The sequence below is a fragment of the Penicillium cinerascens genome (assembly GCF_028974065.1).
Source record: "Penicillium cinerascens strain IBT 15544 chromosome Unknown scaffold_4_segment0_segment1, whole genome shotgun sequence".
NCBI classification, from domain to species: domain Eukaryota; kingdom Fungi; phylum Ascomycota; class Eurotiomycetes; order Eurotiales; family Aspergillaceae; genus Penicillium; species Penicillium cinerascens.
In genome coordinates this window covers 1,447,064-1,469,057 of record NW_026695298.1, presented here as the reverse complement: position 1 = coordinate 1,469,057, position 21,994 = coordinate 1,447,064, and the positions used below count along the sequence as shown (strand labels likewise).

The window sequence follows — 21,994 nt, the reverse complement described above, 5'->3', positions numbered from 1 at the left end:
TTCTCCGAGTACCCCTGTAAGGCGATGATCTTGCTTCTCTAGGTAACACACGCCGAGTCTGACAGGGCTAGATCACGCGACGCCTCGGAATTAAACTTCTGTACATGCAGCGACCACATCATGGTTTGGAGCTCTCCAATTTTTTGATGCCAGACTGGTCTCTCACGGATGCACTCTGCGGGGATCGGCAGGCATGTCCGTGCTGTTTGTTTTGGTTCCGTGATTTTATGTCCCACCGGTTAGCGAGTTCCATCGCGGAGCTCCGGAGCATGCCCTACGCACGCCCTTCTGTTATCAGCAATCATCACTACGGACCACCGCTATGGACGCGAAGCCCAATCTGATGTGCACTATTGATTGGTCCGTGCCGGATCGGCGAGGCGATGATCGTCGACCCTAGCCCCATTAGGGTTGGACGAGCCAAATGTAGCACATTCTGGCGGAAGCTTCCCTCCTCGTGGCACGCATCATGGGTATCAACCCCGAAATCGACATCCTAGCGCACACATGGCGCTTATGATCCTTCGTCATGATTCGCTAGAGCATTCCGCGGCGGATACTAGCAATGAGCCTCGACCACCCGAAAACAAGGCCCAAAAGAGTGAGGCTGATGATGCACCTCTTCCGGATTGCAATGGCTGGTGATCATTCGGTCGACGGAGCGGTCTCCTCTAGGCAGCACTATTGCTTTCGAATCCCAAGACGCAATGATGATTAAACAGGACACAAAAAGAAGCTTACAAAATGTTCGAGATCGATCCTACGGTTAGGCTCTCGGAGTGGCCGACGGTTGACGTGATTCCCCATTCAAGGGCCACAAAGCTCCACACTAGCCACAGTTCACCGTTGGGTGAGGCTTGCACCTCCTTTCCAGAAGGGGCCCGATCCTGCGCTCGAACTTTTGCGGTCTGCTCTGCTCCCTTTGTAAAAATCTATCTTACCACGGGCTCCATTAAGTGACCGTGTCTACAATTGAAAAATCTCTCGATCGAGGTAAATGCATCCTCGTCCCCGTCTCATGCCACGTTAGAGACAATGCGTTCTCTATGACAGCTGCCACGGGCCGGGCGGTTATCGAGAGAAGCAGGTGGTGTCGAATGACATCGAGCATGCAGTGGATCCGTGCACAGAACTATTGGAACGCACCTCAACTAACCTGTTCGGAACCCCTGCACCTGAACGTCGATCGTGCATGCCAAGGCGCATGTCAATGGAATCCAGGCCGTGTCCCCCGAAGAAATCGACATCAGGCCGCGAAGGGACTGCATGGCGGTGGGAACCCGATGCCGAAGTGCTTCAGAGACGATCCACACGCTAGCATCAGATCTGCAGGGTAGCCTCGATCTCTCAGATCTAGCGCATTTCTCTCTCTCTTTTCCTCTCGTCGCGCTGTTCTACATTCCCACCGTCAATTGGATTCCACAAACGAACGAGTCTCCACAGTTCGTGTTCCGTTCTCCCGAAAACGTGCTGCTGCAAGGATCCTTCTCCTGCCGAGCAGCACCTAATCGGACGGACGATCTCTCCCCTTTCCTTCTTTGATTTCTGATTTCAATTTTGTGATTTGGGTGGGTTTACGGTCGCCATCTCCGTATCCCAGGAACCTGGTCACCGATCATTAATCATCGCCATTGTGTACTTTTGCCGGTGGCGATATCAGCTAGTTCCATCTGTGTCCAACACCTAATCTGGAACATGAATCCAGGATATTCCTGCCGTTGTATGCGTCTCGGCTGCGGCCGGGAGATATATGAAGACCGCATGAGGGCGCCTGCTTGACATACTTTTCTTCAGACTATCGAACGACCACCGTTATAATCGTGCCGCCTCCCTTCTATCGCGGAAAAATCATCCTCGTCGTATCTGACCCTTTCCTCCCACCTTCTCGAACTCTATCTCTGTTCCCACTTCATATACTTCACGATCTCCCCCTTCCTTCCTACTGCTCTCTGATTGGATCACAGCAGCATCCCGCTGTCCAAACCACCAACCTACAAAAATGGCTGCTCGCGAGTTCAGTCTTGCATTCGAAACCACTCCTCCAGCCGCAGTACGTCCAGCTTTGCCATTCACCATCCCCGTCGTCATAGCCGTTCGACCAATTGGCACACCCACAAACGTGCAGCACCTGGTGGTGAATGCCTCATTGCGCGACGAAGCCGGAACCGGCCCAGCTCTCGGACTCAACGGCAGTCTGACCGCGAGCGTGATCAGCCGCGCCGGTACCCCAACAAGCGGCTATGCCAAATTCCCTTCCCTCGCCATCTCACGGCCAGGCAAGTATCGGCTGCGCGTGATGCTGAGCGCGGCATCAGTCAACGGGGTCGTCACCAAAGAGTTTGTCGATTCGGGGGTCATTCATGTTCACGCAGCTGCGCCGGCTGCTCAACGGCCAAGTGAGTCTCCTTTCTCCTGTCAGCCTCTTCCCTCCCTTCTTGCTGTTCCCCTCTCCCGATGCGATGGTACCGGACTTCCTCTAGTTCATCACTACACCCTTTCGCTTCCGTTTCTGGACCTTGCTAACTCTGAAAAACTTTAGCTCCCACTCAGGTTGTGACGCTTCAACGACTTACAGTTGAAAATCTGGGTATCTCCACTGCGGACATTACCAAATGGAAATCAGCGTGATCGGACGGGGATTGCAATCATTTTTTTGGGCGTTCTGGGAGCTTCGGTGCATTATTGCTGCTTTCTGGTTTCTTTACGCATTCTCTTCGGACTTGCGACATCACTTCATGGGAAAGCGCAATGACCTGTTAATTTTGGCTAGTGATTATGAATCTAATAAATAGAGGACCTCTATTATACCTATCATGGTACCTGGGATGTTCCGATTTGTGGAGAAGACACTGTCCCGTCATATCACATATGCTAGTACTTTAAGACTGATTGCGATGGAGTGATGAGGACCCTTAATCTATTCTATTATGAAACAAAAGCCAGGTCCAGTGCTTGCACAAAAAAAACATACAGCGCATGCCCACACTTCATTTGTCTATTTGGAAATGCCTTTTCTCGTTTTCAGGGTCCACTGCCAGTTACACAGCCGGTCGACCAAGCGAAGTGACTTTCGTAATTGCGAAGTTGGCACAGACTCTGCGCCGACCCAAGCATATACTGTAGTAAGCTTGGGTAGTCCCAGCCCATACTCTCAGCTGCAAGTCCCATCAGACTCGTTTGGTCTTCACGGCCAGGGCGACCCGGGCCGGTAATATTCTGTACTGCGTAAGCATGGGAAAAACGAAGGTACTTTTGAACGACAGGGGAACCTACCGGCTTCATATTGATGTCGAACAGCGCAAACTTCGATTTCGGGGCAAATCGCCGAATATCAATTCTCAACGGTGCTGCCGTCTGCAACAATTCCCCAACCTTTTCACATTCCTTCATGATCGCTGAATATGCGGGGTCTGCTTCCATTTCCGCGGCGGTCACGGCACGCGAATTGACGGTGACGGCCACTTTCCCGCTGTACGGAGCGATACCATCAACATGGTTGAAGCGGGTAACGGGTGGCAGAGCCCAGTGGCTCGCATAGCGATCCGACCATTCTGGTCCAAGTGCCGACTGTTTAGAAGGAGGCATGACCGTGATGGTACCTTCCTCTCCACTGAGATATTCTTCCAACAAGACACTGGGCGACTCATCGAATAACTGAGCGACATGATCTGCCAGCTCGAGTGGATTGCGGCAAATCTTAACGCCATGGCTACCTCGTCCACGAACAGGCTTCGCAACAATCGGGTAATCATTTTCCTTGATCGAGGAGAGGACACTGTCCAAAGTTCGCAGCACAGCAGCAACATCATCTTCCGTTGACCCGGGATCATTCACCGTCCACGATCTGGGTAAAGTCAACCCACCGTATTGTCGCAGTTCATCATTCACAAACGACTTGTCGTCGTACCGATCCACACAAAAGGGCGGCTGGCCAATGACTCTGATCCGGGACTCAAACGGTGCCAATTTAGAAGATGCCTGTAGAGGATGCTCTGCGAAAAGCACTGTGTTGGCCCAGAGATGCGTCGCACCCTTCTGCAGGGCATCAAGAATGCCCTCCTCGGTATCAGGGAAACACCACTGGTCCTGGTTCACCGGATCTGGAGACTCTACCGGCGTGAGGACAGAGATTCCTGAGCGGGTCAATGTATATGCGACATCTGAGCCAGAGTCTCGGTATCCTATGCATATTATTTAGTCAAATATAGACGACCAGGCTGGAGATTGTGTAAACATACCACCGGGTTTGGGCGGCTTGCTAACACCGCCATACATGGGCGGTGCGAGAGCCTGGTACAAGACCGCGACCACGGGCTTTGAAGAAGCCGTTTGGGAATGATGTCTGATGGTCTGGCCATGGCGGCGCAGTATGTACGTGGAAGAGTATACGGGTCGAGCTGGCCGGGCGTGGGGGTTAAGCAGACGAGCGGATCGAGTAAAGCTTGCGAAACTGTACAAGAACCGAATGCCAGATGTCATTGTTCACGCATACTTGCAAATGGCAGGCTCATAATTGGGCTTGGGCTCTTTAAATGAGGGGTGTAAAAGCCGTGGAATTGCGGGGAGTCGGAGAGGTCCCGATGATCGGAGACGGAGCCGACCTCGCTGGATCACTCCGCGCGGAGGAATCCTCCAAGGTGCGCTTAGCGGCTATACTTTACAGAGGAGAAGCATTACGTTGAGAGTGGGATTTGAATGGAAGTTTGTGACAATCGGGTGCCAGCCCATTAGATTTGGAAAAGTTATGGACCGGAATATGCCTAGCGCAAAACATCAACCAGGAGACCATCTGTGATCACTCGATAGACAGCAAAAGGAAAGAAAAGGCCGTTATAAGGTAAAACGCCATTCAAGGCTTGGCATGAAACCGGAGGGTTTGGTGCAACGTGCGCCAAGTGATCGTCACGAGGCGCCGACAGGATATCGCTCCCCGGGTGCAGACCAGTCTTCTGACGGTGTCCACGCCCGGGGGTGATCCGAAGGGTGGTAAGAAACATTTGCTTCCGGCGAACCAACTGTCGATTCTCATAATCATCCGGGGTTGATCAAATGTCTTGCTGGAGACGGTGTTCCCTCATCTCCCAAGGCAGGATGGCCCGATGGTGGTGGTTTCTGGGGTAATGGCACAAAATGGCAATTGAAATGGTGATCAAAAAAAATGTTTACCATCCTTCAGCTCTCCTTGTCGTTGTGTCGCAGCTTCCCGAGGCCGCTCGCCACGGTTTCACGCACACTGAACCCGCCGAAGAGCCAGTCATTTGAGTGCCGGCCGCAGTGGTTGATGGTCCCGCTGTAGCGACGGTAGTCATCGCTGTTCTTGCGGGTCGGAGTTGACGCACGCTTGGCGATATACTCCGACTTGGGCGAACGGGGGGAAATGCTTTCAGGAGACATATTGACAGGGCTACCAGAGCAGTGACTCTGGTCAAAGTAGGAGCCGGCCGGGGTGGTCCTTGGGATATCGCGAGGTTGAGACATGCTTGAAGTGGCTTCACGGATGTCGGTCATGGGGATCTCAATAGGAGTGGAAGATCTGGAGCTCGACCGGAACAACCTCGAGAAATGACGAGAGTGTTTCTTCTCGTTTGAGCGCTGGCTGCCCCACGATGACGTGGTAGTTGCCAATGTTTGTGAAAGAGGTCTCTTTGGATAGTATCCGCTTTGGTATGATTGAGAGTGTATCCCTTGAAGGGTAAAGGAATTGGTAGAGTATTGAAAGTGGGAGGATCGAGGTAAGAAGCGAACAGGGCAGCTTTATAAGTCCGAGTTCTCGCGGGGAGCCAATTTCGACTCCCTGTGATCGTCCTTTATGGTCCTATAGGGCAGCCAACCAAAACAATGCGGGGAAGCCTCAAACCTGCCTCGGGCCCGAAGGAACGCCCGGGGAGATAGACAGCGAATGGATTCAGCTCGAGTAGCGGAATATCCCGCGGCATACCAACCGGAGGAGCAGAAAGAGAGGGTGCGGGTTCCACCGGTAAGGTTTAGCGGGCGTGTCGGTGAGATTGTCGGGGGTCAAGGAGAGAAAGGGTCGCCCGGCCGCCAAACGGGCCAATGCGCGTTTGCGTCTGCCTTGGAGCCTCCTTCAACACTCAGTGGGACCGTGCGGATTCACCGCTGCATCATCCGGACACGTCTCGAGTGCGACAGCGGGTCTGCATATACGGTGTCCCATGGAAGGGGCCCGACTATCTTGACGATAACACAGGTTGGCCTGCGTTTGCGTCCATCCTTCGCATAGGGCCGTCTCATCACCCCGCGGAGCTACAGTAGGCAGCCAGAATACAAGGGAAGATCGTGACTTCATTCATCGAGTGGGTCGAAAGATATGGCCAATACAAGAAGATGCCGGGGTTGGAGACATGATTGCCCGAAATGCGCAAAGGGCAGCCCTACAGCAGTACAGGACTCGCTATCTCTCCCACCGGTGCCAATCAGCGTCAGTCAGCTGAGACACGAGGCCCTCTAGCGGCCTTCGAGAAGAATTGACGCAACCTCCATGTTGCGCCCTGAGTCACTGGGCCGCTCATGCTGCATAAGCCAAGAAACACGGCTGAGCCGTAGCTGGGAATCGGCACGGTCACTCCGAGACCCATGTGCGAGTCAGATGGGGATCCAATGGTCCCCGCATCTGAGTTTCTCGGTCAAGGGACACTAAACGAAGCAAATCATACATAGCGCGGTCCCGCACATCCAATTCAGTGAAATGATAGGGTAGCCCCGGATGATTGATGCCGAAGAGGAAACGTCAACAACAATTGTAGCCTGAGTCATCAGGCATATAGGCACACATCCCTGAGGTTAACAGAACTCAGGTCAGTAGGGCCCTACTGAGACCTCAGTGGGGTGCGTGGGCCAGTGCTCAGTAGGGTGTACCCTGTGATTACAGCTCAGTAGGGCCCTACCGAGACTTCAGTAGGGTTAGTGGCCTGAGGCATAAAACACACCAACTTTTATTTCAAAACACGTACTATAAGTTACCTTACTATCTTTCTCCGCGTACCCAAAACCCATAAGACATCGTTTTTACCCGTCAAAAATACCGGTTTCCATCTCCACTAATTCCAAACTAGGAAACACCTAGTTCTCATCATCTCTATTATCTCTATCAACAGCCAATCGCAGAAATACCTCAAGTCAAGAATACTCTGGAAGTAGAGGAACAAACTCAATTTCAGCAGCAAAAATTGCATTATAGACGCATCGCTTAATAGTGTTACTAGTTACTCAATATACTAAATAATTCATTAGTTAGTTATTAGTACAAATAGTGACTGGGAAGATATGTATTTACCTATGCTGAGTTGCGCTTACAAAAGATGCGATCATCGGTTAGATCAAAAAGCTCTTCGTCTATCTCTCTTTGAGGGCCTTGCTCAATAGAAATAGGCGCAGTATCTATAAGATCCTACACCCGAGTAGAGCGATGTTGCCACTCGGTTGATACGTACTGCGCATAGTTGAAGAAGTAGATAGTAAGAAGTAAGAACCAAGTACAAGGTAAACAAAACATAGGCAATTCAGGAATCTAAGCCCATAGATACCACATATTTCATACTATTATATCGATTACATCAGCCAACAAAAGGGACACCCTACTGAGCACTGACCTACGCATCCCACTGAGGCCTCAGTAGGGCCCTACTGACCTGAGTTTTCTGGTGTCCCTTTTTTTAGCGCGTTTTCTACCTCAGGCCACTAACCCTACTGATCTGTAATCACCAAGCTTAAATATCCCGTTCTCTTAACCTCCTAGCCCTCTTCACGGGTATGTTTACACGTCTTCTAGTTATCTTTTCATATATTTTCAAGGTATCTCTTTAGACAGTTCTAACTATCCAATATTGGATTTCGAATAGGTATTGTACATTTACTTTCCGTTTTTATAGTATGTAGTTCCCTGTAAATCTCCAAATTTCAAACTCCGTGATCATCCCTGAATTTCAATATTGCAATGCGACCCCAAATGCAGCGTGTATGTATGTACCGAATTCAACTGCCGCCACTCAAACTCTCCCGCTCCTCCTCAAGAGTCCATAGACCCGCACTGGGCCTTCTCCACGAACGTGGCTGCTCCGAGTGGCTCCTTCGATGTCTCCTTTCCGCGACCAGACGTGTACTATCAATCGCGGATAAATCCGGGCGACCTCTGTCCGACACCGCGACCGGTTGCGCCGCTAACCGTGGCGGCATCCAACCAGAAATCATCGCTTGATCTCTGGCGGTCATGGTTGTTGGCATGACGAGTAAGGATCTCGTCTTATCCAGAGGGGGACGACGAATCAATCGTCGTAAAATGCTGCGATGAACAGACTTCCTGGCTTCGGCTGCCGAGGCAGAGACGTGGATATTCTTGTCTCGGCCCCTGCCTAGAGGCAAGGACCAGATGCGATGAGTCCGTGGCGAACGCACAATTCCAGCCATCGCGGCATCATCATTGGGCACTTCCTCTGCAATAAGAGGCACTATTGTCGCTTCTTGAAACGTCCATGGCGAGTGGCCTTGGGCTCCATTTGGTGGCTTGAACACGCGAAGTTCAAGTGTTCGTGGCTCGCGCATGCACAATTCTGAGCCGCAGTGAGGCCATGTATGGTGTCTTCGATGATGACGGATGCGCGCCATGCTCTGAATTTCTTTAAAAGGTAGAATAGGGTCGGGGTTAAGGGTTGGGTGTTTGCACATATTTTTATCCAGCCTCCGTCATCATGAATATTGAAAGTATATCGGACTTGTTGATTTCAGCAGATAGTTGTGGTCGGAATATAAGCAGGGGTTTAACTACCTGCCTGGCAGATACCCAGGTTATAAATCAACGCCCTGTGGCTGACGCCTCCACTAGCTTTGCACGTGTAGGTGCCCCGGAGATCGCCCGGGTGACCAGGTAATCACTTGGGGACTGGAGATGACCCAAAAGTACGCAAAAATAGGTGGGTGATTTAGATCGATCAATAATACACGGGAGCTGGTCATGAAGGTGGGTATATGTGATATATATCAACTGAGTATGCCCGTAGGTTACCTTGTAAGCACAGAATACACTTTTTCCGTTGAAGAATAAAATGATACCAATTATAGGCCTCGAAGGAGCTATGACCACGTCGACGCACTCCCATTTATTGAATCCAAGGATCAGGGAATGACTTTCGGACCTGATGTGGTCAAAAGATCTCGGGTGGCCACTGGGGCGATGATGCCGCCCTGGTCTTATGACTGCCGCACCCCGGGTGAAACAAAAACAGGCCAAAGCCTTTATATTCAAATTTTCGCAACTAGCCATGAATTATGATCTGAAATATTTAGCTAGTCATCGAGTCAAAACTCGTTGGCCATTAGGGTATGGGTACCGTAGTTTTCGAAATCAGTTATACCACCATTCTCTTCTTAATTCCCGAACAAGATTCGGATATGCGCTAGTCCTAATATGGAAGAAAGACGGCCGATCAACAATTGCATGAGGTACCATTAATGCCCTTTTTATTATGTATGGGTCACTTGGGTGTTCGTCTCCGAAAAATCGACCTGCATCCGAAGCTTTTGAAAGCCGAGATCCAGGGACTCATTAGCAGAGTGAGAATTATTTATAGCTATCCATGGCCCACTGTATCTCTTGGACTATGCTCTGTGGTTGTAACAGCTGCACATTGTGACTGCAATGCAGACGAATAAATCTGCTGAGACGAGAAAGCTTCAAAAGCTCTTTTTGCCAGTCCTCATTCATCTCGCGCCATCTATCGAGACATTTTCGAAACAGAGCTCCTTCTTCTTCTGTTCCGTTGCCTGCGGCCACTCCAAAGTCATACATTTTCTGGAAATCTCCAGGTGAATCCGCAATGATTACACTGACCGGATAATCTTTCAGAAGTAGCTTCTCGAGTTGCTTCTTGGGGACCAATGCCCGTCTGTCGTTCAGCACCGCCTGCACCTCAGCAGCCTCAGTGACTTGATGTCGGGGATCGGCCTGCTCGTCTTTGACGGCTTTCCACTCCTCTTCGGATAGGACATGGGACGTTGAAAGACCGGTGGTTTCAACAAAGTCCTGGTCGCCGAGAACTGGACTGAAAACATCCGCGCCCCACGCCCCACTATCAAAGAAACGTTCAGTATTGCAATCCACGAATACCATGCCCACGATATCATTCGGCCTAAGTTCTAGAAACTCGCGAGAAGTGTAGCCTCCCCACGAGTGAGCGACAATGATAAACGGAGGTTCAACACCGGCGTTCTTTAGGAGAATATCGAGCTCTGCCGCGACTGATGCTGCGGATATGCTTGAGGGTGTCTGGTCGGGACCTTCACTCCGACCCATTCCTGAACGATCGTAGTTCAACCATCGAGCAAATGGAATCACAAGCTTTCGCACTGCCACCCATTCATCGATCGTGCTGCCAACGCCTTGCATGAGAACGACGATAGGCTGTCCAGGCTTGCGATCGGGCCCCGAAACGGACATATAAAGGTTATGGGAGCCGATGGAGATAAGTCCATCCTTGTCACCTTTGTCCCAATCAATTTTAGAAATTGGTTGCATTGTGAACTGGATGCGCATTCAAATTGAGTAATCAATTGACGTCGAGTTGTTTGACAACAGGGAAGTGAAAGATGCCTACACCCCCGCTTTTAAACCAAGCGGCACGCTTGCTCGCTTATATTAAGCGTACCTACAACGGTCCCACTCAGCCTCGGCCACGATAATCATGCTGCCTTGCTTACCACGCCTAGACGTTTGGAGCAGAGACGATAAATCAAGTCTAAACGTTAATTTGGACGCCTGGATTTATTCCTAAATGAAGCTTGTCTCCGATTCGACGCGGCCATAGCTCCAATATTGTGCTGTAATACGAGCCATTGGCACGAGGTACATGGAAGGCACTGTTTACGCTTCATGAAATTTTGAATCATTTAGCATAAAAGGGGTGGAGAACCCATCAACCACCCAAGTGGTCGAGCGGTAACTCGACTATCTAATCTTCCTTGGTCTAGTGGTCATGATTTCCGCTTGTCATTAACACTGATAAGCGCGGGAGACCGGGGTTCGATTCCCCGAGGGAGAGTTTCTTTTTTGGACTATTCATTTTTTACTGCTGCTGAAAGTTATGTCACGATTTCAATTGAGCTATTTTGATAGTTTGCAAGTAGTTCTTGATGCGACTTGAGATGCAGGGCTGCCATATGCTAGATCGAGAATCTCGAGAACCCATTCCTGCCAAAGTAGGCCTACTTCGAGAGCTCATCCAAGCCGAATGATTTCATCATGAACTGGTCCTATTAGTCGGTCAGCAAAAGCTCAGCTTCTTTGAGAAAAGATAGAACATGCCCTCAAATCAACCATCTCACCCTCAACAGGCATATTCTTTGCACTCTCTGCTCTCTCGCCGACCCAAATGCGGCCGGTCGTACCACCCAAAATGTTGTCAACAACCTCAGTTGCATAAGTTGCAAGTGGTGTGCTAGTCATTCCATCGGTTGCACGCACAACCTGTGCAATGGTGTTTTCGATTGCCTTGTATCGCGAGTTTGTGGGAAGGGCCCAGTCTTCAAAGTACGAGCGGCCGTTTGTCGAGACGACGCCGGTCACGACGGATAGAACCTTCACGCCGAAGGGTGAAAGTTCAAGACGGAGTGTCTCTGCCATGTGCTCCTGGGAGGACTTGGAAGCGCCATAGGATCCTAAGAATTGAGTTAGGGTCTTTGATCTCGGAGTAATTTGGATTCTTACCCATAGTCGGAACTGCGCCATGGCCGCCAATAGATGTGATGTTCACAAGCGTGCCCTGTGCCTTGATGAGAAGAGGCGCAAATGTCTGGGTGATGGCCAATGGACCCCAGACATTGATTTCGAAAATCCTCTTCGCAGCGTCGATATCCTCGTCCAGGAGAGGCATGAAATGGTTGCGTCCAGCGTTGTTGATCAGGTACGACAATGTGCCGCCTGTCTGCGCAGAGACAGCCTCCTTCGCTGCACGAATGTGTCTCTCGTCGGTCACTTCTAGTGTCAACAAAGTGACATTGGGAAGGCCCCGCAGAGCACTTGTTTTATCCAGGTTACGGGCTGTGGCGAAAACGTGGTAGCCGCGCTCCAGGAAGACGAGGGCCAGGCTGGAGCCGATGCCACCGTCACTGCAGCCGGTGATAAGGACCGATCCCGTTGGAGACATTCTCTAGGCTGAGATGGACCTGTGGGGAAAAAGATGGTCTGGGTGGGGAATTGAGGTGAGGCTAACTGGATTGTCAGATCAACGGGAGGACCCATTCTGAAGTAGGCTTACGAAGTGCAACCTCGCGTTAACTAACTAGTTTCTGTTGACAAAACAGGTTTTGGGATGCGGCCTTCCATCTGGGACGCCTCAGACGAGGCTTAGTGCGTCTGCGAGTCGGCCTATAACACACTAAAACAGCGGGTATTGCTAGTGCTGAGGGAAAATTGTGCCAAGGGAAAATTAGTGCCCTGCAATCAAACTTTCAAGTAGACCTAGGATTCATTTATATTTATTTACCTGGGTGTATGTATCTCATCGTATGAACTTTGACAGCGGTTCATCTTCTCGAACTCGAGACCGCGTGTATAGATCGAATCGCAAGTGTGGGGTAAACAACCCCCACTGCGGCTTTCAAGGTTGTCGCGGGTAAATAGCTACACACAGGTTGTATGACCCTTTGAATGTGTCCTAGGTAGAACTGTGCTCTCCTAGTTCGGACACAACATGTCCTTTAAAGAAAGGGAAAGAACGCAGAAAGAAAGCAGTTCACTCAACCCGAACTCTCCATGACGATCTCCCACTTCTGCCTAAGGCAGCAGTGTCGATCAGCTCCACCATCGTGAGCTCCCCTAATTTTACCACAGTACTCTCTTTCAACTCCCAAGCGCCTAAGTCACGCTTGCCCACCCTCCTAACCAGGCTACAAAAAGGCCTCAGCATCCGTGATCTGGCACGCCACTACCCAAATAACCCTCACCAACCCGCGCTCAAAACAACCACCACCATGTCAACGAGCGCGTCCTTCACGTTGGATCTACCAACAATTCTCTGCCTGGCCTTCTCCCTCTCCTTCATGCCAATCGCCTACTTTCTCGCCAAAACCCTAATCCCCTCCACCCAAACCCGCAACCGCATCCTCTTCTTCTGGCACGCCTACGACGCCCTAACCCACCTCTTCATCGAAGGCTCCTTCCTCTACGAATGCTTCTTCAGCTACGCCACTGTCGCCGGCATCCACAACACGGAGCCCTACTTCCTAAACCGTCCCGACCGGATCTATGGCCCAGCCTACGGCACCAACCCCAGCTCGCGCCTGTGGCAGGAATACGCCAAGGCCGATCGCCGCTGGGCCGGCGCAGACGTGACCGTCGTTTCTTTGGAGCTGTTGACCGTTTTCCTGGGTGGTCCGGCGGCGGTTTATATTTGTTATTTGCTGTGCAGGTCGACGAATGAGAAGATTAGCGCCAAGGCACGGGGCTCGGCGAAGTCGACGCTCTGGTTTGTTGCGACGGCGCTGGCGACGGCCGAGTTGTATGGTGGCTTTATGACTTTTGCGCCAGAGTGGCTTACTGGGAGCTCGCAGCTTGTTACTCAGGATCCGGTTTATCTTTGGCTGTATCTGTTCTTCTTCAATACTCTTTGGGTGTGGATTCCTCTTTGGGTCCTCTGGGAGGCGGGTAAGGAGCTGCGGGCTGCTTTTGTTGTGCAGGAGGTGCAGATTGCTCAGAGGAAGAAGGAGTAAATGGTATTCTGGGGTTGTTCTGGACGTAATACAGGTGGTGGCATGAACTGCCCTGGGATGTTGGGGTTCCATTGGATCGACCGGATTTTCTTGATGTCATTGGAGATACCTACTTGCTTAATAAATGGTTGAGTTGGAATATCATGCTGTTCATAAATTATCAAAATAATGCTTGTTAATTATACAACGAATGCTAATAAAAACACAAAAGAAATCAAGTCCCACCTTATTCATCCAATGCGAACTATTCGCCCTTATGATACCCCCTCTCCTTATCCCAAAACCAATGATAGAACCTCTTCCACTCAGCAATCTCTTCTTCGACATAGTCACCCACCATCTCGGCCGTCTCATTGACCTCATCCGACATGGGTGGTACCTTCAGGCCAGAAGAGGCATCCACTCCGTGCCCTGCATCCGGAGCTGGGGTAGCGGCCGCAGCAGCATTGGAGGTCATGTCAGCGGACACGCCGCCGGAGTGATTGTTCAACACGTCTTCGGCACCTTCGCGTGCTCGTTCGACCATTTCGCGGGCACCTTCGCGTGCAACCTCGCTGTATTCCTCGGCCTGCTCGCGAGCACTTTGGAGCAGCTCATCGGGAGACGGATAGCGGCGAAGCACGACGAGGAGAATATAGTAGGTCTTGACAATAGACGCATACACGGCGTCCTTGGCCAGCATGGTGAACCCGTGAGAGAAGAAGCCCTTTAGGACTTCGCCTCGCAGGCCCGAGTACAGACCGGGGACTCCCTCGGCACGATAGATCTCGCTGACGGCAGCAAAGATCCTCGGAGTGAGCGCGGCTAGAACATTCTTGGACTCCGAGCCCGGTCCAGACTTTGGGCCATTTCCCATAGCCTGTGCCCTGGTCTTGGCCAGAGAGAAAGGATAGGTGATCGACGAAGCAGCAGACTTGCTCAACGCCGCCAGGAAGAAAGTCACCGCAGGCGAGGGTTTCTCGCGCTTGGAACGCGGGAGAAGGGAGTATTTCAGGACCTCATTCAAGAAGAACGTGAGGGACGGGTTCAGCGTCAGAATCAAGGAGGCCGAATACCCAGACCAGAATCCACCGAGTCCCTTGTCCTTGCGGATCTGGGCAGCAATGTCCGCAGTTGTTGCATCTTTAGCCCCTTTCCCACCTTTGCGCGCTGCCGTCTGCTTGCGAGTAACGATGTTGGACAGTGGCGTAGTAAACAGCTTGGAAAACGCTCCAGCCACGACGCCGACAGCCAGCTCATCAAGAATTGGAAGTACGATGTTCTTGTTCTTCGCTGCTTTGGCAGCACCGACGCGAGCGACTATCCTTCGCTGCCGGACGATCGTGTACGCAAGAAAGAAGAGGAACGAGTCCGCGACAGATTTGCAGGTGTCTTGGGCGAGTCCCGGGTAAAAGCCGGCGATGCCTTGCTTGAGGTAAATCTTGTGTGCTGCATCGAGGATGCCATCGTATTCTTCATCTTCGTCTGACTCTTCTTTTGACTTTTCTTTGTTGGCCTGGGTTTGGAGGCGTGCGACTATCACGTTGAGAGGGTAGACGACGACGTTGGATATTGCTGAGCCCACGGCTCCCGCGACTGCGTTTCCTAGGACTGGTAAGGCTGGTCCGCGGAGTGCAGCGGACTTCCAGTCTTCGTTTGGGTCGCGGGCTTCCCAGCGGTAGGAGGGGTGGAAGGCGTCCTTGATTCGACGGGATAGTGTTAGAGAGCCGAGGGAGAGAGTATAGAACTTAAACTTACAAGCTGTGACTCGTATGCGAGCTTGTATTCTGCCATGATGGCTTCGGATGGAAGGAATACAGCCTGTCTTCTGATGAGAAGGGGACGACTTGTAAGATCGGACGCTTTGGTGAGACGCTTGGTTCTTGAGTTGGCTAGTCAGTAGCCAGGCCTCTCGACACGGACAATTTCATATCACCAGGAACGGATGATGGATTATGCTCAAGGAAGATCGACCAGCGACCGTCAAAACAGAGTGCAGTAGTGCTTATGAATGTGAAGACGCCCTCTCCAAAGCCGAGGCCGCGGGCATCGATTACATCATGCCGATCGGGGTGGCCCGTGGCCCGTGCAGCCCGCGGATGGGCCCATTCTTGATTTGCATCGCGTGGAGGCGATTTAGTACTTCGTACTGTCCTCCCTACAAATGAAGAATGACCACTACAAATGAAACATGATCTGGCTAATGTAATCGTTCCATTATTCTCAGAGAGACCATCGAAAGCGACTTAGCAGCTACCTAAAAAGAAACACCGCGGCACGAAGCCATTTCCGATATTGATATTTTAGCGAAAATCAAATCCCTTATTCCTCCCGAAACCCCGCCGGGAGCCCGGAAACCAGTCAAGCCAAAAAAAAAAAAGAACATCGCAGAAGCAAAATTGAAACCATCACACCGTAGCGCGTTAAAGGAAGAGTCTCCCGAGTGGAGAGCTCCGAGCGGCAATGTCAAGAAGACATTTAGCCACCGAAACCGTACAGGGTACGGCCCTGGCGCTTGAGAGCGTAGACGACGTCCAGCGAGGTGACGGTCTTGCGCTTGGCGTGCTCGGTGTAGGTGACGGCGTCACGGATGACGGACTCCAGGAAAGTCTTGAGGACACCACGGGTCTCCTCGTAGATCATGGCGGAGATACGCTTGACACCGCCACGGCGAGCCAGACGGCGGATGGCGGGCTTGGTGATACCCTGGATGTTGTCGCGCAAGATCTTACGGTGACGCTTGGCGCCGCCCTTGCCGAGACCCTTGCCGCCCTTTCCACCTGTGGATTGTTAGTGTATATGTTGGGATATTATAAGAAGCACGAAGGAAGAAGACAGCGACAGCGACAGCGAGGTCCTGTTAGAGGTGTCTGCAGCATTGTGGAATGGCCATGTTGGGCAAGGCGTGAGATGCATTGGAGCCTGAGGCACCCACGCGGGATCCCCAAAGTCACGTGTATCCAGGGGCATCGCCAACATCATCCAGTTGCATCACGAAACAGCGACCGCGGGTCGATATGCGAAAAGGAAGAACAAAAAGAAACAAATAGCGAACAACTTACGTCCAGACATATTGGCAGAGATGGAATTCGAGATGAATTCGATGAAGGGTTGATGGGAAAAAGGTGAAGTCGACGGGTGGTAAGACGCGTCGAGGGGTTGGCGGAAGAGGATGGAAGAAAAAAAAAGGGAAAGGCCAGTGAGAGGGAGGGGAGCGGGCAGGACTTAAATACGTTGATGACTACGCGTGATTTGGGGGGTGGTGGGTGGATTACTTAAGCACCTGAGATCGCATTCTGCAATGCGGCGGTGATTGGGCGGAGGCGAGGGAGGAAAAAGGGCGTTATGAAGGGCAGGTTTCGAGCGTGTCTTGCGTGGCATGGGAAACTGCCCGCATTTCGGAGCGCGCTGGAAGGCGGGTAGATCACGTGGTGATTAGATAGTAAGATCGCTGTACGTTATGCACGTGACTCGGATCGACTTGTGGAACAAGTATAGGAATGCTGCACACAGCGAACCAGAGACAGATATTCTCCGTTCTACTCTTTATCTAGTTAACCCGTTGATCAAATACGCTAGTCTTCTACGGGGCTGGCTTCCAGTTCAATCGCGTTCATTCGTTTCCCTTGATCTCATGACTACTTCGACTGGCGTATCATCTCTCATGCCAGTCCGTCGCGAGCGTCCATCTTCTCAAAATGATCCCTCAAAAACTCCGGGGACACCATGCAAAGCAATGAAAAAACAGGCCGGCAAACACAATGCAAGAGCGGAGGCGGGCGAACTAAAAACAACTTTTTGGCGAAAATGAAAATCTGCCAGGCAGAGAAGAATCGAAAAAGCCTCCGTATGGTTGTGTTGCGTGAAGGGCACAAGCAAGAAAAAAATCAAAAAGAAAAAACTTCATATCGTCATCATGCGTAATGAAAACAAAGGTAGGAAAAACGTGAGGGTGACCGCATCGTCAAAACTCGCGTCGATAATTTCTCCGGACGCGAATCATGGTGCCTACCAACACAGTTCGATGATCTGGCAATCGATTATCCGCGGTTTATTATGCATCGCAAAAACTTCGATCACCTTTCCATCTGCTGCGGGTGGGCAATCCACTGTCGGTCCTGAGAGGAGGGAGGAGGGAGGGATGATAGATCAACCATGCAGAGTGAAAATCACAGGACGCCGACGCAGGGCGCATATGAACAATCAGCAAGGGAGGGGATGAAAACCGAGTCGAGACTCATCTCCAAAAAAGAAACTTCGAATCCCCTTTTCAACAAAACTGTCAATACGATGAATAAAACAGAGATCGGGCGCGATGATAGCCGGACTCCGGTGGCGGTCAGGCATCTTTATGTGACTCACCCTCTAATGACGGGGGACGACTGAGGGTCTTTCATGAATCCGTTTTGCAGGGCCTGGTGGTATGGGTACCGGTAAGGCGAGGGCGACGTGCGCGGGGACGTCCGTGGTGAAGCTCGCGACGAAGCTCGCGGACTCCTAGATGCCAGGGCCGGTGACAGGTTCGAATGACGGGATTCACGGGGCGCATCAGTCACTGGCGGTCCCAGAGGGGCAGGAGACCGAGGGGACAGAGGGGGTGAAGGAGCACCCGTAGATAATTGCTTCGGCGGTTCCTGGCCGTTCACGTTCACGACAGGACTCGGATTCTGCTCGTTCGAGGATTTCGCGGAACCATACTGCAAGTCAGGTTAGATGCTGATCATCAAAGGGTAAAGATTTTTAAAACTTACGAAGCAGTACTTGTCCACCAATTCTTTGTACACCGAGGACTCGAGACACGGTTTGCTAGAAACCAATGAGGAAGGTTTCAGATCCTCCTGTCGGGCTTCTTCGATCACAGCAGAAGCCTCGCTCGACACAGTCTCCGCACCGGACTTCGCCTCGGGGGTCTGTTCAGACCGTGCCCGAGCAGTCACCGTGGTCCGATCGAGAGGAGTCTTGCTCCGCATGGCAGCCGTCAATGATGCTCCAAAATCATAGCGATTGCTGAGCCCCTGTCGATTCTGTGTCTCTCGACGTTTCGGCGGTCCGATTGTGTCGATGTCATCCGACGAATTTCGGTTCAGCGGGGACGCTTTGTTACCCGTAAACGGGTTAGAGAAGGGCACGTTCTTGCTGATATCCGAATAATCGTCGAACGATGGAGGCATCGAGCGGGGACGTGTGGAGTGGGATGTGGCAAACGTTCGGCTGCGGGGAAGAGAAGGGCGAGCTCCTCCCGATGGTTTGTTGGAGGCTGTCTTGGGTGATTTGATGAAATCAACCTGATAATTCATTCCGTTGTTGTTATCCCAGAGCTCCTGACCGTCCACGTTGTAACGAACACAGATGAACATGGTCTTGTGCTCTAGGTTGGCCTGGTCATCCAACTTGATGTCGAACGAAAACCGATCGTACCCATCGTGAGCATGCTTCCGACGCACGTCATGGCAGAACACAGCGCCTACTTCGGACGTGGTCCTCCAATAATCAAGCGTAAAGCGAGCAGCCACGTGTTTCTGGAAGGCAAAGTTTGCCACTGCAACGGAACCGATCAAAACCTTCTTATCGGCGGACAAGAACACTCTTTCTAGCTGAACAGGGAGATTGGACCGAGAAGAAATATCCTTCGGGGCGTTGGACAGCCGCAGCTCCCATTCCCACGACGGTGTTTGCTTGTCCTCGTCCCGACCGAAAGGAAACTCGTGATCGGCATCATGGTTCTCGACCGGCGATGTTTGAGCACTTACAGCCAAGGGTCGGTCAAGCTGCAGGAAGTGACGAATGTGTTCCAACTGCGAGTCAAAGTGCACTGCCTTGGCATAGACCGGGGTCCCCGGCATGCTGGATGGCCGTCGTCGAGCCGATGCGGGACGGAGGGCGGGACGAACCAGCTCACCAGACTTCTTCCTGACCATCGGCGGCTTGGTCGTCATTTCCGCATCGCTATCATCGGGAGAGCTAGTTAATGCTTCCTCCCGCTTCAGTTCAACCGCCGTTTCAGTCGATGATCGCGAGTGGGAGATCTTTCTCGCGGACTTGGACAGTCGTAGGTGGTTGGGCTTGGGATCCGGGTTAAGTGTTACCGTGGATGAACTTGAAGATGGAGCTTCGGTTCTCCGCTGTTCGGCCGGGCCCATCTCTTCTCTCTCGGGTGAGCTTTCCCTCCTCTGACCAATTGACCGGACAGCAGCTTCGAGCTCTTCCAGTTTGATACCCTCACGGTACGGCGACTCCTCGTCACTCGAGTTCGGGGCGGATTCGGGCGGCGAGATCACCGCCCCGACAGGAATCGCAGCATTGCTCACTGGTGGGGGAGATTGACGGAGACTGGCATGAGGGTCAATAACCGGTGACGACCGGGAGGTGGGGTCCGATGAGGAATGCACTGTCGACTTGCTGATCGACGGGCTCCTTCGGTGTCGACGAACGTACGAAGTAGATGAGTAGGAACGGGAGTTCTGCAAGCGCGCGGAGGCGGAGCGAACCAAGCCAGGTCGTTCGGGGAGAGCTTGTGAGGAAGGCTCAGTTTGTTCAATGTGCTGCGCGGAGAGCAACGACTTCAACGGCGCAGTGTATGGCATCCGGCCGACTTGGGTGTCTCAACACAAGATGGCGATAGAACAGGATGATGCGTTCAAGGTGAAGTGTGCTCAAGGCAAGTACTGGAGGAGCTTCAGTCAGTATTGGACTCATTTAATTTTAGATTCCGTGGCGAGGGAAGGCAAGACGGACAGGGAGGACGCGGAGAAATAACCATGCATTGGACAGAATGGCGATCACGAAGACCGGGGGAGTAGGTCGAGGGGAGATTCAGACAGGGTTGGATGCAGACGGCCGCAGAGAGGAAAGCGCGGACCAGACAAAGGTGAATGGTATCACAACATGAGAGGAAAGAAGAGTGACACCGGAGGCAGTGAATGAACCGGTTTGGAAAAGCAACGGGGAAAAGAGGAGAGCAGTGGTAGGGAGGCAAAGACAGAGCTTATCAACTGCGTACCGTTGAGTTATTCAGATAAAATTCGGGTGGGGGTTGACCGGTGGCGATATTATGAACGCGGTGGGGTGATGTGACGGCGCAAGGATCGTTTAAGAGTGCAATGGAAAAGAGAAAAGTGTAAAAAAAAAAAGTACAGGAAATGCGAAGAATGTACAATGCAGAAGAGGAAGAAAAGAAGAGAATCAAAGCCGCTCCGGTGTGGCCGGGGTGAGGATTGGATGATCGATGATCACCTCACTGTACCTCAGACGTACCCGCGAAGTCGTAATTGGAGGCGAATCAGAAAGCCATTCCCCGCTATGACCGTTGAAGTGCAGCGATAAGAATTTTGCCCGTGTGAATGACCCAGAGAATCCCGCAGGAAAAGTAGGGGGGGCGAAGGGGGGGGAATGGAGAGGAATTGAAGCCCTGGAAAAGGTCGGGAGATAAAAGCAGGAATTATAGCTTCTTTTCTGCTCTCACCCTTGGGGCAAGGAAAAAAAGTGGAACAAGATAAATAAAGACGGTTCGCAAGCGCCCATTGGAAAGGTCGCTAGGCCACATCGTCTCCGCTCGATACTACCACCGTGCGTCCCGTATAGCATGGTTTAGGGGCACGCCGAGTGGGTCTCGACGCTGGAAGTCACTTCCAAGGTATCTCTGGGGTTTTTTTTTTTTTTTTTTTTTTTTTTATATGGTATTATTTTTTAGCTCTTCACTTGCACCAGTGGACTCTGAACTCTGGACTATGGGTTCAATTTTCCGAAACATCCGCAACATGTGGCTTCATTCGCACGAGGGCCTAGGGCGATCTTCATTGGCGTAGTGCATCACCGATCACCCTTCCCTCTTTACACGGTTGCCTCTAGCGCCGACTAATACCCACCCTCCAGTTTTCGGTTCCCTGTTTCTGGTCTGACGTACGGCGAATTGTACTACTTCCACATCATCCATCTGATCACTTGCACACGGGGGCATATCTGGGGATCTGCGATAAATTGAAACAAACACCGGTGAGCGCGGTACACAGAACGCAGCACTCGGAACACAGAGCCTTCTATCAACGCTTCCTTCGGCGGCGAGGGGCCCGAGTGTCTGGATAGTTCAACACTCTCAACCCATTTTGGATCGACCACTGATTTTACCCTTCTCCGGAATTTTGTGGCCCGGCGAGACAGACACGCAGCGCCGAAGCATAAACCACACCCACTCCCCAGGATTGCTCTAGCCCCCATGGCGGCCGTCACCGTACGCTCAAATGTACTCCGTCGGATGGCCTGCGCACATCTCTCCCCCCTTGACGGGTTCCGAGAGGTT

General features: G+C 51.8%; 9 protein-coding genes across 9 annotated transcripts; 2 read left to right on the top strand and 7 right to left on the bottom strand.

Annotated features, from left to right (window-relative positions):
* Positions 1–1,999: 1,999 nt before the first annotated feature.
* N7498_009646 (uncharacterized protein) lies at positions 2,000–2,628 on the top strand (the record flags this gene model as incomplete). The annotated part of the gene is made up of 2 exons (XM_058456702.1): positions 2,000–2,396; positions 2,540–2,628. The coding sequence occupies 2 exons, from the start codon at positions 2,000–2,002 to the stop codon at positions 2,626–2,628; spliced, it is 486 nt and encodes a 161-aa protein (XP_058303601.1).
* A 393-nt stretch (positions 2,629–3,021) lies between these two features.
* On the bottom strand, positions 3,022–4,275 carry N7498_009645 (uncharacterized protein; the record flags this gene model as incomplete). The annotated part of the gene is made up of 2 exons (XM_058456701.1): positions 3,022–4,181; positions 4,239–4,275. The coding sequence occupies 2 exons, from the start codon at positions 4,273–4,275 to the stop codon at positions 3,022–3,024; spliced, it is 1,197 nt and encodes a 398-aa protein (XP_058303600.1).
* Positions 4,276–5,172: 897 nt separating this feature from the next.
* N7498_009644 (uncharacterized protein) lies at positions 5,173–5,508 on the bottom strand (the record flags this gene model as incomplete). Its single annotated transcript, XM_058456700.1, has 1 exon — positions 5,173–5,508. One exon carries the CDS (start codon positions 5,506–5,508, stop codon positions 5,173–5,175), a length of 336 nt encoding a protein of 111 aa, XP_058303599.1.
* A 4,066-nt stretch (positions 5,509–9,574) lies between these two features.
* Positions 9,575–10,528, bottom strand: N7498_009643 (alpha/beta fold hydrolase; the record flags this gene model as incomplete). Its single annotated transcript, XM_058456699.1, has 1 exon — positions 9,575–10,528. The coding sequence occupies one exon, from the start codon at positions 10,526–10,528 to the stop codon at positions 9,575–9,577; it is 954 nt and encodes a 317-aa protein (XP_058303598.1).
* Positions 10,529–11,214: 686 nt separating this feature from the next.
* N7498_009642 (uncharacterized protein) lies at positions 11,215–12,155 on the bottom strand (the record flags this gene model as incomplete). Its single annotated transcript, XM_058456698.1, has 3 exons — positions 11,215–11,262; positions 11,327–11,667; positions 11,717–12,155. 3 exons carry the CDS (start codon positions 12,153–12,155, stop codon positions 11,215–11,217), a joined length of 828 nt encoding a protein of 275 aa, XP_058303597.1.
* Positions 12,156–12,981: 826 nt separating this feature from the next.
* On the top strand, positions 12,982–13,719 carry N7498_009641 (EXPERA domain-containing protein; the record flags this gene model as incomplete). The annotated part of the gene is made up of 1 exon (XM_058456697.1): positions 12,982–13,719. One exon carries the CDS (start codon positions 12,982–12,984, stop codon positions 13,717–13,719), a length of 738 nt encoding a protein of 245 aa, XP_058303596.1.
* Positions 13,720–13,963: 244 nt separating this feature from the next.
* Positions 13,964–15,492, bottom strand: N7498_009640 (putative mitochondrial carrier protein; the record flags this gene model as incomplete). The annotated part of the gene is made up of 2 exons (XM_058456696.1): positions 13,964–15,397; positions 15,457–15,492. 2 exons carry the CDS (start codon positions 15,490–15,492, stop codon positions 13,964–13,966), a joined length of 1,470 nt encoding a protein of 489 aa, XP_058303595.1.
* Positions 15,493–16,176: 684 nt separating this feature from the next.
* On the bottom strand, positions 16,177–16,770 carry N7498_009639 (histone H4; the record flags this gene model as incomplete). Its single annotated transcript, XM_058456695.1, has 2 exons — positions 16,177–16,478; positions 16,761–16,770. 2 exons carry the CDS (start codon positions 16,768–16,770, stop codon positions 16,177–16,179), a joined length of 312 nt encoding a protein of 103 aa, XP_058303594.1.
* Positions 16,771–18,056: 1,286 nt separating this feature from the next.
* Positions 18,057–20,282, bottom strand: N7498_009638 (protein phosphatase regulator GAC1; the record flags this gene model as incomplete). The annotated part of the gene is made up of 2 exons (XM_058456694.1): positions 18,057–18,395; positions 18,450–20,282. The coding sequence occupies 2 exons, from the start codon at positions 20,280–20,282 to the stop codon at positions 18,057–18,059; spliced, it is 2,172 nt and encodes a 723-aa protein (XP_058303593.1).
* Positions 20,283–21,994: the final 1,712 nt, after the last annotated feature.